The following is a 15,038-nucleotide window of genomic DNA, read 5'->3' as shown; positions in this document are numbered from 1 at the left end:
AAGCAATTAATTAAGTAAATACTTATTTAAACTTATAAACTAAACTGTTAATTTGTTTTAAAATCAAATAAATATCACTTAGTGACCATCACTTAAAGTTACAAATTTCATTCATTAAACACAAAAAGAAGAGTAATAGTGTTAGAAAACATTATGTATGTAATGTTTTCCATTACTAAAGCCTTTGTGCTTGCAGAAAACATTTAATGTTGATAGCTTCATTCAAACCTGGAAATTCATCTGCTCTTAGCATAATTTGCCACAGAGCTTCCCTACATTCCAATTTAACTTTGTAGTTTCCACTAAATAAACTGTCATTTACCTTTTCTAAAACTGAAAAAGTGAATTTCTTAAAATCTGGACATGTATCTGCGTGTTTGGCCAGAGCATTTTTAAAGTCTTTGTTTTTAATAGCTGACAAATGTTCATAAATTCTTTTGTGAAAGGCTCTCATAGTTTTTCCTATGTAAAACTGTTCACAAGAATTACATATAGCAGCGTACACTACATTCTTCGTCTTACATGTGTAGTGCCCTCTACTGTAGAAATCCTTGTTCAGGTGTTTAAAGAAAACTGAACTAGTCCCAGAAATAAACCTACAATATTTACAATTTCCACAAGGGAAAGTACCTAGTAATGATTTATTAGTCAAATTTCTACAACTAGTATCATGTTCTAAAATAGATTTTAAATTAGATGTTTTCTTGTATGTGAACAAAGGAAACTTGCCTATTATGTTAGTCAAATCATGATTACCCAAAACAACCTTCCAGTTTTCAGAAATAATGTTTCTAATAACCTTCATTTCATTTGTTATAGGAATAGGAAATGCTAAATAAAAGGTTCTGGTTTGGTTGTCAGTAACTTTAACATTAACTGAAAAAGGATCTTTGGACTTCTTAAGAATAGGAATTGCTTTGTTGTCTCTTAATAAAATAACCTCTCCCAAAATTTTTTGAAGCCAAAATCCACTATAACCTCTGTCAATGAAAAAACTCTTGAGCTTGTGAGCCTCTTCTTTAAACATGTCATTATTAGTAGTAAGACGACTTAACCTAATAAATTGCCCCTTAACCACTCCACGTTTCATGAATTCTGGATGTAAACTATCAAAGTGTAAATACTGATTGGTAAAACTGGACTTTCTGTAAATACTACTTTCAAAATAAGAATGTTCATCATCATAACTTAAATGAATATCCAAAAAGTCCAAAGTTTTACCAAAATGTCCTATGGTAAAATTAAAAAAAAAAATCAGTAGATTTGTTTAAACTATCCACGAAACTACAAAAAGTATCAAAGTCACCATTCCATAAAATAAACAAATCAATGTATCGTCTGTAGAAAATTAAATGTTTTGCCAGGGGGTCTAACATTAAACTGTTTAACTCCCAAGTGGCCATTACCAAATTGGCAAAACTAGGTGCTACCCTAGAACCCATTGCCACACCTGTAACTTGTTTGTACTGTAAACCATCAAATGAAAAGAAATTGTTATCCAAAACCATCTCCATTAGAATACACACTGTGTTAACCATGTTATTATCTAAATCTGTGTGGCTTGACAAATAATCTCTCATCATTTCCAAACCCTTATTTTGGTCAATACACGTGTATAAAGAAACCACATCTAAAGATGCAAAGTGAAAACCAGATATTTAAACTTGAACAGTACTCAATAGTTCTAACAAGTGCCAAGAATCCCTTAAGTAAAATTTCATTTTTTGCACTATAGGATTCAAGATGTGGTCTAACCAAATTGAAATGGATTCTGTCTTTGAAAAACATTCTGAAATGATTGGCCTAAAAGGTAATGTGTTCTTAAACTTATGTAGCTTAGGTATACCAAACATACAAGCTAGTCTAGGGTATTCAGTGTACATGAAGTCATAATCTGGATAGGTAATGTTGTTCTGACTTAATAAGTCAAATAAAACCACATCCAGTTTTGCAAAACTTCTAGTGATGTCAACATTTGTCACAGTTTTGTAACTTAAACCATCACTCAGCAGTGTCTTCATTGCTGTAGTGTAATCAACAGTTTTCATTATGACCAAGGTACCCCCTTTATCCGATTTCATGACCCTTAAATCACTACTTTTAGTCAAAAAATCAAGTGCTTCCAGTTCTGAAATAGATAAATTAGGCTCATAATGGCTATTACTGGCCATCATCCTAAAATCTTGTTCACAAATCTTACCAAAAACACTTAATGTTGTATTTAATAAAGGGTTAAAGGTACTTTTCTTAGTACATACATTGTTTAAAACCACTTTCTCAGACATACCATCGAGAATAAATTTTAAGTTCAATTTCCTTAAATACAGTTTGAAATCAACAATCAATTTTGGAAGTTTAACTTTGTTTGAAGGGATAAAAGATAGTCCTTTCTTAAGAAGGGAAATAACTTCAAAAGGCAAATTACTGTCTGCTAAATTACAAACACTAATCCCAAAACTCAGTTCTTTTTCTTGTTCTTGCCTCTTGCTCTGCTCCGCGTCTGAACCCTGCCAGACCATTTGGGCACTTTCTTGTTCCCATTCTTGTCCACTAAAAAAGGACTTGCTTTATCATTTGAGGAGATCACCTGAGCATAAGAAGTGCTGGCATTACTATTAGAACTAGAAGTTCCAATGCCATTAGTGACTGTGTTGTTGTTGTTATGAATAACTGTATGCCCTTGCACAGAGTCCTTAACAAGGCCCTGACATTCAGTGTCAGTTGTAGTTATAGACACAGATTCTGAGACATTCAATTGTACCAAGTCACCTTTGTTTTGATTATCTGCTTGTTTCACAAGATAAGCAGTCTTTTTCTCGTACGCTGTTAAATCTCTATTTAATTTTTTGCGTTTTCTTTCAACAATGGAGGCTCTAAGCCTCTCTAGTTTAGCGTTGATACTGAAATACATGGTGGCTAGTTCTTGAAACACTGGTGACGCTCTTATTTTAGCGTCTACAGTTTCCGCTTTTCCTTTCAAGTTTGATAGTTCAACAGAATAATGCTGTACCAGTAATTTCATGTAAGACACACCTGTGTCATTAAACAGTTCAACTAAACACTTGTACAAGTCGTCCCCAAAACAAACACAATTGGGGAATCTAAAGACTCTTAAACCAAAGGGCACCACTTTCAATTTTACGTTCTCTTCCAGGTAGAAAATTTCTAACTGGAGAGAAACACACTTTGTACATGTTTTTTCTAAAAATCTGATGTCGTCTTTGAGAGTGGCTATAGCGTCACTTGGTACATTTAAAATAGTCCCACTTACTTGTTCTTTAACTTCGGTGGCTACCCTTCGAGAAAAAGGATTGTCCATCGTTTTAAAAGTCTGTTCCGTAACCCTGCTGTTAGTAAAATGATCCGCGTCTTGTAAATCAACAGTTCCACAGTTAACGCTACCATTCGAAACAACGCCAACCACACTTGCTTGCCCAGGCGACGTCAAACCTTGTTCTCCACTGGCTCCAAAAGTAGAAACTCCTCCTTTATTTCCTGCTTTTGATGAATGAATGTTAAAATCATTCATAACAGCACCAGGTCCTATCTGCCGAGCTACAGTCTCCAAAACGACTTCTTTTATAGTTGTGGTAATGAAGTCAGTAAGAGTTGTCCCCGACTCAGGAAATGGATGCAAACTCATATTCATTAATATATCCTGACTAGATTCCTCGCCTGCCATTACGGCACATAAACAAAACACCAAAATGAGAAAAAAATGACCAAAAACTTCGTAAACTCCACACAATGCCAAGGAATGGAACAGGGTGAAGACAGTCAGGAATAAATCAATCAAAATTACGCGTTTCGTTCACTTTTAATAACTGTGAACTTCTTCAGAAAATACAAACATATAGAAACTGTTAATTTAAATACTTAATAGTAAAAATCACATGAAAAAATAATCCAATCACAAAGCAATTAATTAAGTAAATACTTATTTAAACTTATAAACTAAACTGTTAATTTGTTTTAAAATCAAATAAATATCACTTAGTGACCATCACTTAAAGTTACAAATTTCATTCATCAAACACAAAAAGAAGAGTAATAGTGTTAGAAAACATTATGTATGTAATGTTTTCCATTACTAAAGCCTTTGTGCTTGCAGGAAACATTTAATGTTGATAGCTTCATTCAAACCTGGAAATTCATCTGCTCTTAGCATAATTTGCCACAGAGCTTCCCTACATTCCAATTTAACTTTGTAATTTCCACTAAATAAACTGTCATTTACCTTTTCTAAAACTGAAAAAGTCAATTTCTTAAAATCTGGACATGTATCTGCGTGTTTGGCCAGAGCATTTTTAAAGTCTTTGTTTTTAATAGCTGACAAATGTTCATAAATTCTTTTGTGAAAGGCTCTAATAGTTTTTCCTATGTAAAACTGTTCACAAGAATTACATATAACAGCGTACACTACATTCTTCGTCTTACATGTGTAGTGCCCTCTACTGTAGAAATCCTTGTTCAGTTCAGTTTATAATGTCGTCTGCAGGTTCTTCTGAATGAATCATCTTTTTTTTTTAAAAAAAAGAAGCTCCCCTTGGGTGCTTTGAAACTTTTTGATGTTAGCAGAATTATAACTACAGCTGAATTTTGTTTTGTTTCTCTTTCAGTGCTTGCGTCTTCTGACTCACACCTTTAATCGGGAGTATAGCCACGTTTGTGCAAGTGCCAGTGAGAGCAAGGTAAGAGAAATTAACGTTCATTTCTACACTATTCATTTTTTACCATTTTAGAAAAGCAGACTTTGTCACTGCACTGTTAAACCTGCAGTGTATAACTCAAGCTACTGTGTGAAAAAAAGAAACATATCCATATGGCCTAAAGCTTAATACGCTATACAATACTTCAGAACTTAAAAAATGCCAAGTCTGACATGTTCTGCTTTGTATCAGTACCTTAATATGTTTCTAGAAGTTACTTTTAGATACTAATAACACCCTAAATGCAGTCATGATGCTGAAATAAGTGACAGCAACATACTTACAACAACATATATATGTTTGTTTGTGTGTGTGTATGTGTGTGTGTGTGTGTGTGTGTGTGTGTGTGTGTGTGTGTGTGTGTGTGTGTATATATATATATATATATATATATATATGTCTATATGGGACTACTGCTTTTCATCGAATACCATGTATTCGAAAAAGAGCAGTAGACCGGTCAATTACGTGAATGTGCACTTATTCGAAAGTGCACTTTCGCAAACTCAGCTTCAACAAACGGATTGCATCACAGTGGAAGACAGCAGGAAAACATGCTATGTCCTCCACTGTGGTGTGGTAGTTACAGACCTTAGGGTTACGGCACAGGTCATGGTAAGGGGAAAGCCCTACTAGCTAACCCCGTACCATGACCCACACCCTAAGCCTAAGGTCTGTAACTACTGCACTAAAGTCAGTAGTAGCCCGTTCGCTGAAGTGGGTTTCGCAAAAGTGCACTTTCAATTAAGTGCACTTTCGCATAACGCAGGGTCGACTGTGTGAGTTCAAAGAAATGTATTTTCGAACTTAGTAGACCCATATATATACATATATATATATATATATATATATATATAGGTTTTACACGATTTATTGCTGCATGCATTTCACTGGGTGCTAACACTCTGGTGATTCTTGTCTGTGGTGCAGCTGGCCAAGTTATGTACTAGTCAAAGTTCATTAGAGCAACTGTTAAGTAATTCAAGGGCTTTTACCCTTTCTTCAAGTTTGTGCAACCCTGGAGTTAGTATATTTAATTTCTGAGGGCGTGAGGCAGTGTTTCCATACTGAGAAGAAGGGGAAGAGGCCCTCCATATAAAAGTTGTTTTTTGTTCTACATTTGTTAATCGCAAATGTAACTTATTGCTTTACATTTGTGATCACTTTTTTCTGTAATCTTAGTGGAGATTAATGGTAATCGCCAATGAGCTTGTTTGATGTTTTGTTTCGACCAAACTAACTGGTGATTGTTCATTATAAGCATACACATGCAAACACTGAGCAATATGAAAAATGTGTTTTGTCTTAAATGCTTACCATTCCAGTATCAAATAAAAATCTAATGCATGCATGTGTACAATGAAAGTAAGATGTGGAAAAGTTATAGGAGTAGCTAATACACGGACATAAGACATTAGAACATGGAATTCTATCTGAGAGAGAACGGGCCTTTCTCATTACCCGTGTATTACTGCATAGCTGCACTTTCCCATTACCCATGTATTACTGCACAGCTTTACTTTCCCATTACCCATGTATTACTGCACAGCTGTACTTTATTACCCATGTATTACTGCACAGCTGTACTTTTCCATAACCCATGTATTACTGCACAGCTGCACTTTCCCATTACCCGTGTATTACTGCATAGCTGCACTTTCCCATCACCCGTGTATTACTGCACAGCTGCACTTTCTTATTACCCGTATATTACTGCACAGATGTACTTTCTAATTACCCGTGTATTACTGCACAGCTGTACTTTCCCATTACTCATGTATTACTGCACAGCTTTACTTTCCCATTACCCATGTATTACTGCACAGCTGCACTTTCCCATTACCCATGTATTACTGCACAGCTGTACTTTCCCATTACCCATGTATTACTGCACAGCTTTACTTTCCCATGTATTACTGCACAGCTGCACTTTCCCATTACCCATGTATTACTGCACAGCTGTACTTTCCCATTACCCATGTATTACTGCACAGCTGCACTTTCCCATTACCCATGTATTACTGCACAGCTGTACTTTCCCATTACCCATGTATTACTGCACAGCTGCACTTTCCCATTACCCATGTATTACTGCACAGCTGCACTTTCCCATTACCCATGTATTACTGCACAGCTGTACTTTCCCATTACCCATGTATTACTGCACAGCTGCACTTTCCCATTACCCATGTATTACTGCACAGCTGTACTTTCCCATTACCCATGTATTACTGCACAGCTGCACTTTCTCATTACCCATGTATTACTGCACAGCTGCACTTTCCCATTACCCATGTATTACTGCACAGCTGCACTTTCTCATTACCCATGTATTACTGCACAGCTGCACTTTCTCATTACCCATGTATTACTGCACAGCTGCACTTTCTCATTACCCGTGTATTACTGCACAACTGCTCTGGCTGCTGCACGACTTCCTTATCATTTTTACAGGTCTTGCTGTGAGTTTAGTTGGGCTTGTATGACTTGGGTCCTTCTTATCTGAAGGAACTCACTGTGTCATACTGCCCACCTTGGGCATTGTGCTCAGCCTCCTAGACACTGCTGTTGGTTCCACAGGTGTGATGCATAATCATGTAAGTATACAAAATGAGATGGTGTTCAACAGCAGCATAACAGTCTACGTGATAATAATCAGTTAGATAATATCACAATGAGTGTGTATAAGTGATTTATTACTTTTTATGCATATTTATGTTTGCTTTAAATTTCTACTGTATGCTTTGTGAAGAACACCTTAATACAGTTTGACACTGAAGCAGAAGTTTCATAAGAATGGGGATGAATTTTATACTACCTAGCATTCCTGTGATATGTGCAGGTATCAAGCAGGTAAGTGAGAAGGTGCAGAGAGAGACATCCGCAGTGCAGCATCCACATTCCATGCATTTACATCATTGCACGTCTGACTCAGTGAGGCAGAAGGGAAGGGTGTGTGCATCGTTAGATTAAAAAAAAAATTACAATGTAACATTCCTGGGGCTCCTTAAATTCAGTTTATACTAATAGAGGATGCATGCAAGATTATGGGCAGAAGAATGACCCCAAGGACTTGAGATGACAAGATGCTTCTAGATGCCAGTAAAATGTGGCATTGTGATTCACTGTCTTTTCTTACCTTTTCAGTTGTCTGAGATGTCTGTCACCCTGATGAGAGATGCATCTACGCCTGTGCTAGGAAACTCCACCCTCACACCTTCCTCCACATGCCCATCACTTGTGGAGGGTCGCTATGCCAACACTGACATCAGGTAAGACAAGAAGTGGGCTCCATCATTTGCTTTTTAAGCTGACAGTCACAGTGCAGACCACCATCTGTTTAATTAGCTTGCTTGACTCTGCACTGTTAGGCCTGTGATAATAATATTGTCTGTGTGTGTGTGTGTGTGTGTGTGTGTGTGTGTGTGTGTGTGTGTGTGTGTGTGTGTGTGTGTGTGTGTGTGTGTGTGTGTGTGTGTGTGTGATTTACAAGTTAGAAACTAAATAAAAACTGAAGGCAGCTGCTGTGAAACAAAAAACGACTCCAAAGATATTGTAATAGCACTTACATCATCATCTTCTGACGAAAGCGCTTAATCTTGTCTTTTTGAAGTGTATCAAGTGATTGTTTTTAACAGTTGTGCATTAAGTGCTATTACAATATCTTTGGAGTTGTTTTTTGTTTCACACCAGCTGCCTTCGGTTTTTATTTGGTTTGTGGTTTCTCGTTTGGATTTAACAAGTTAGAAACTACCAGTTTACTCTCAGGCCTGGAGACAATGTAAGTAGTATGCTGGTAGATGAGGCACAAGCATTCAGTGCAAGATTCTAGTGTTTGGCTGTAATTGCAATAGTGAAAGGCACTTTAATGTTAGATACCTTTATTTCTGCTATTTCTTGCAAATGAATGGATGCATAAGCAGTGAATCTACTTAGCTTGCCTTAATTAGTTTCAAATCAGTACCAACGCTGATCTGGAAATGTAAAAGTGATAACAAAAGAAGCTCCAGTGCCAATATAGTCTTCTGGGAACTCTGGAGGCCTTCTTTAGTGCCTTCTAAGGATTGCTTTTTATCACACATAGTGCCCCGATTTGCCATTTTCATATTTTCTTTTCTTTTATGTACTCTATTGCTTACAAAAACTTCCCTTTTCACTGTACCTAGCTTTTTCCATTCTGTGTCTGAGATAAGAAATTCTTCTATTGAATTAATGAATTACCTGTACAATCTAATTTTTTAGACATTTCAAAGCATTACATTTCAATGAAACTAAATGCAAATGCAATGGTTTTACTTAAATAAGCAATTCTACAGTGCAAAGAAATGTTTAATCGGACAGGTCACTGCAATGGTTAGAGAGGGCATAGGGGTCCCTTTCAGTTTAATACAACAGTATTGATGAGAAATGTTTCAATGTTCTGATTATGTGCTGCAAGTAAAACATAACAATATCCAAATGTAAAACAAAACGACCAACAGAATAACACACCAGCTGAAGATAAAAACTTGTTTTATTACCAAACAAAATAGGTAAGTGCTTTCACTTTTGCTTCATCAGACCATATACACAAGAGAGAAGAACAACCTTTAGTTATAGGCAATCCAATTACTAAGCAACCAATGACATGCTAAGGATCACAGTTAAAGGAGAAACACATAATAAAACCACAGTTTATGTAAAATTTTATACATATCTGCAGAAATTGCTTACAGAAAAAATGCATGCAAAGAGAAATTCAACATGCAGAAAAACATCAATGTCATAAAACAAGCACAAAAATAAGCAAAAAAATATAAAAGTCTTTTAACTCCTAAGACTACATCCCTTCAGAATGGGTCTAAGTGGAACTTTCTTCATTTAAAACATAACAATGTTTTACACTAGTATATTTCTTTAGCGTAGTTTCCTAATTTTATTCTAACTGGTAATGACTGAGCAGATGACAGTCCAGTTTATTTACTTGTATAATAAACTCCCTGTTCAGTACATACACACTGCCTCCAGGATGCAGCTTCTACTAGTAAATAAGTCTGCGAGGAAGTGTCTTTTCTCCTCTGCACAGACTGTATGAGATGGAAGTAATTCTTTAGTCAGTAGCAAAAGAACTGAATAAACCACTTTTATTCCTTTGGCATTTCAGGCAGTAAAGCTTTATTTCTGTCTCCTCCTTGTGTGAAAACCTATTTTAAGATACTTTGCCTTACAAATCTCAGACTACTTTATTTGTCAAATGCTAAATCATTCCTCAGCCACATGCATCCTTTACAGCATGAGGCTGTTGATACAATGTTCACTTTTGAAATATAACTAATCAGTGGTCTGGTGCTGTCCTTCATTCCTCTTTGCCATGTTTATTACATGCACTTGCAGTCCACATGCATAATGGCTCTTCATTAACACCAGTGGTTTGCTGTGTTGCCATTGTACTCTGACCTTTCTTCCCTGTCCTCCCCCTCGCCCCATTACTCTTTCATTATCCCCTCCCTCTTTTGGCTTGATACATCTGGTTTTATTGAAGAATCTCTTGTGTATTTCAGTCTTAGATATGTCGGCCTTCTATTGTCATTTCTGAGCTGAAACTTCCGTATCTAGCAACCTATCTTCTCTGTAGCCTTAATTCCCTTTCTTTCATTTTCTCCTTCCTCTCTGTTCCCCACATGCAGAATTATGAGGCATTTCCTTTTTTATCAAAATATAACCTACGTATTTCCAGAACTCTGTGCCATCTGTGCTAAGATGCATCCCCAATACATGAGGATCATCCCCCCTCCTTCTCATGTCTCTAACATATGTTATTTTCCTTCCTTCCTTTATCCTTTTTGGCATAATGTGTCATCTGGTATCAAATCACATGCACGTTTCTGCATTTCTTGTATTACTGTAATGTTTTTCCCGATCTATTTTCCTTTATCTCCAGCCCTCTTCTATTTCACATCCTTTTCTTAGTTATTTGAGGATTGCCTCTTCTTGCTTTTCTCTGTGGTCTTCATATATCATTCTGTATGTATGTTCCTTGTGATCTTCTAATTTCTTCCTCTTTTTTCCTTTCCTACCATTTCTTTGCTGTTTCTAAGTCTCCAGTTGTTCCACTGTTGTTCCTTGAGCAGTCTGTGCTGTTGATTTAACTGCTGTAGTCATGTCCCCTGATTTATTGATTCCCATTCTATTTCTGTACCATATTTTCTCCAGATGGTCTCTTGTTTTGTTCTTATCCTCCTACCAGTCCTCTTCCTCTCAAAGCTATCTCCTCACTTCCTCCCCCATCATACTGTCCCATTCTTTCAATGCCTCTTTATTTATTTGCTTGAAATTCTGCTACTAGTTTTCACTTTCCCCATCCTCCCCATTCAGAGCATCCCCCTTACCCATCTGATGATGTTATATGCTGAAGCATATATGGCAGTGTGGGGTAAACCCTGCCCCTTTTCCTTCTTCTTACTCTGGCCTTAACCCTTGTCAATGTTTTACTTTTCCCTTCCTCTATCCACATTTCAGTCTCCTTCAGTATATTACCTAAAGCTTCCTCCCAAGGGTTTATTGGCAGGTGCCTTAAAGAATGCATTATAATTGGGAGTACAGTCATTCTCACTGCATTTAGTATTTCTAGCTGTGTAAAATCTTCCTCCTATTTGTTTGTTTGTTTATTTGTTTTGGGGGGTTATCGTCCCAGGTTTTTGCCTTTATATCTCTTTTTTTTCTCTTGATTGTACCATCCAAAGAGTTTTCCACGTAGGTCCATAGATATGTTGGTATTTCACCTCCTCTGTTACCCTTCACCATTTTCCTTTCCCCTTTCCTACTCTTATCAGGACTATCTTTTTTTATTTCATCTCATGGCAGCAGCTGCCTCAAAAGTCTTCAACACAGGCATTAGCTTTTTTAGTGCCTCTTCCACATTATATCACATAAACATGCAGTCATCCACATACATTGCAAAGCTTAATTGTACTGTTTTTTTTCCTTTTCCAAGTTTGTCATCTGTTCCTTAACATTTATTTCTTTTGCCTTTGTCCATTTCTTTTGTTTTCAGTACTTTAAAGTCACATTTTACTGTATCAAATGCTGTCTGCCATTTAAAGGGGACTGTTCCTCCTTTTCACTCTCCCTTCCCTTCTTCATTGTACAGGAATTCTGCTAGCCCTCACCAACGTTCTTCTGCTTTGCCCTTTATAAAGTCATGATGTCCTTTGTGTAATATCTCATCTCGGGTTGCATCCAGTCTCCCTGTTATTACCTTCACTAATCTTCAGCTTCATAAGTCAGGCTTGTCTGTCATTTCCCACCTCTACCATATCTTCTTCCTCTTTTAGAATTATTACCATCTTGTATGGCCTCATGATGTTATATATTTTTCCTGAATATTTTATTCTTCTTTTATATTCCTCACTCAGGGTCTTCCAGATGGTCTCCCTTCCCCATCTACAAAATTCCAGTATGAAACCACTCAAACCTCCCACACTTCATTGTTTCATTCCAACTACTGATTTTTTACCTCTTCCATGGGAATGCCTGAATGTAATCTCTGCCTATGGCTATGTGACACTTTCTACATAACCTTCCTTCTTTGCTCCCACTCACCAGTCAGTTTCCTCTTTCTCGTTTTGTCAACTGTTAATCTTATTACCACCTCCCTTGTTCCTCAAACTAGGTATCTCTCTGTGCCTCCCTTCATCCTTTTACAATTTGTTTGATAAAGGTTTCACTGCTTCCTCTCTCACTACTCATCAATAATCCTTCCACTGTTCAGTTTCTATTATTTTGACTTTACTTTCCAAGGCTCCTTTAACTGGCCCTTCAACGTCAGCTGATCTCTATGTATGCTTCCTTCCATATCTCCTTTTGGGTCTCTGATAACTTCTCCTCTAACCTATTTCTGTCTGTGCTTCCTAGTTGTTCCATCCTTTGCTCTTCGCCCCCCCTCTGTATGACATTGTTACCATCTCACCACTGCTCCCCTATATTTTCCTCTTCATTTTATTTTCTGCTGTTGTTCATTCTATTCATTTCTTTAGTCTGTTTATTTTTCCTTGGGATTTTCCATTTATAGCGTGCTCATCTCCACCCTGATCTATGTTGTTCTCCCTCCTTTGATACTATTGCTGGTACCACCGGGGCATGAGCTGATGTACATCTTTCCTGTATTTCAATTCCCTTCACTTTTTAAAAGCTCTCCTCTAACATTTTGCAGAATCTGCTGGCTTGTGTTACACAGTTTATCATAAATGTGGACTCTTTTTTTTTCTGCAGGTTCCTTTCCCTCCAGATGTTCACCCACCTTCCTTTCCTCATGTTTTCTATAAAGTCTCTCTTTATCTTCAGGTTATATACTTTTTGCCAGACAGCCTGTCTTTAACATGGTGTAGTAACCCCTTTCATATTTTCCATGCTTCAGAAAATCCTTTGTAGAACATTCTGTCATCCTTGCTGGGGACATGTCTATCATATATGGTTCGACAGGCCCTGCTGATTTTCCCATGCCAGCCCACCCATCTTCTTTTCCACTTTTCTTTACCCTCACTTCTACATTCTGCGTCACTTTTCTAAAAACAGAAGTTTTACTTCTTTTCTTCTCTACTGCTTTATTATCAAATTCTCATTTAGGATATTATAGACAATATCTTCTCCCCCTATGTTTGTCTCTTCTAGCAGTACTGTCTCTCCCTTTAAATAGTTCAGCTTTGCATGATTTTTTTCCTTTATACAGAACTGGAAGATTGTCTTATGCTGCATGTGGTTATATGTATTTCATTCTTTTCTGTCCCCTCTACATTCCCACTGATTACCTTTCTACCACTCAGCTGTACATATTTTTGCAGAATGTCCTGATTTCTGGCTCATATTTTTGTCCTGTTCCTATTTTTTCCTGGCAAATCACTGGAATGATCTCAGGGTTGAAGTCACTAAATAATGACATACATTTGAGTTTCAGACTTCAAATCTTTCAGGAAATGTATATTAAAACAAATTCTGTTATGTAACTTTCTAAGTTTATAAGAGCAATATTTAAAATATGTCCCTATTTGTACCCCCCCCCCCCCATTTTGTCAAGCTTTGTCCAGATTATTTTGCATTAACAGGTTGAGAAGTCTTTTCCTCTTCCCTCCTTGCTACTGGCAGACAAACCCCTTCTCCCAGGAGCAACCCACTATGTTGAACTACTGGTTCCTTGTCTAATACTTAAATGTGGTCTCCTCCCTCTAGCCTCTGTAGTATGCTGTACCATTTTCCTGTCTGAAGATCTGTTTGCCTGTGGACGTTGGCCCCTTGTCCCCCTCTGTGCTTTGTTTCCTTTCATCCTTCTGTGTTTTGTCTTACTCTGTTCACTCCCCCTTTACCTTAACTGTGTGTATTCTTTCTTTATCTCTTCCATTCTTTTTTATGCAATTCAGAACAGCATAATCCAGTGCAAGTGTTTACAACAGAGAGCAAGTCTTTTGTGCATGAACTTTGTAGTCCACCTTCCTTTTCAGCTCACGCTTTCCCATTTCACCACTGTATATTATTTTCAAGTTATATTCTTTTTTTTCATGTTATTAATTCAATTCCAGTTTAACATCTGGAAACTTGTCAGTTGACTCCTCACAGTTCTTATCGCTGTGTAGTCTGTTATAAATATAAATGGTCTCACCTTCCTGGATGCTCATATGTGTTGATGGTACTTCTTCTGAACTGTTTTTCTTTCCCTTTTGCAGCACCAAGAAGACTACTTCGATGGCAGTTGTGATTGCCACACGTTCCCTGACTTAGCCATTTCGCCACTCCTTGCTAGGTATCATTTGTCCATTTCTGTATACCTACCCTCTTTCTGTGATTGTCTTTTACCTCTCGTCTGATTTCTTGCCTCCTTTTGTAGCACTCATTTCATCATGGTCCTGTCTACTTTTGTAAGTCATGCTAGCAACCAGCATTGTACACCTGAGTCCCCTGACGTTTCTGAGTGGCTATCTCCACATACAGAAGTCCTTTCCTTTCTCCATGTACAACTCTGTCTCCTCTTCAAGTCATCACTGCATCTGTTTATAGTACCATTTCTTCCTACTGACTGTGCTGTTTGCTTGTCTAGCTGTGATTGCAGGTGAGGTCAGAGTTCGTTTTTTTGTTTTGCATTAGTGTTATACTCCTTTTGCTTTCTGCTCTGAGTTTTCTGTCTCACCTTGTGTCTTCTTGCCATTTGGCATCTCTGTCTCAGGTGGTCCTTGCTTCCGTTTTACCTCTGCATCTCCCCTCAGTCTCCTCAGATTGTTCTGCCATTCCATTTCTCAAGGGAGGTTTAAAGCGCAGTCTGTTTTTTTTTTTCTTTGAACATTTGCTTTGCCAAACCTCTGC

General features: G+C 37.3%; 1 protein-coding gene across 18 annotated transcripts in view; it reads left to right on the top strand.

Annotated features, from left to right (window-relative positions):
• KIF1A (kinesin family member 1A) overlaps positions 1 to 15,038 on the top strand; it is a 2,189,582-nt gene that overhangs the window by 2,072,855 nt on the left and 101,689 nt on the right. For all 18 annotated transcript variants that reach the window (XM_044071047.1, XM_044071036.1, XM_044071035.1 and 15 more), the window contains 2 exons: positions 4,620 to 4,691; positions 7,857 to 7,981. In XM_044071047.1, coding sequence (XP_043926982.1) covers positions 4,620 to 4,691; positions 7,857 to 7,981 — 197 coding nt within the window. The remainder of the gene's footprint in view (positions 1 to 4,619; positions 4,692 to 7,856; positions 7,982 to 15,038) is intronic.

This window comes from Protopterus annectens, chromosome 5.part0 (assembly GCF_019279795.1).
Source record: "Protopterus annectens isolate FY-2018-M chromosome 5.part0, PAN1.0, whole genome shotgun sequence".
Classification (NCBI taxonomy): Eukaryota; Metazoa; Chordata; order Ceratodontiformes; family Protopteridae; genus Protopterus; species Protopterus annectens.
This window is presented reverse-complemented; position numbering and strand designations above follow the sequence as displayed.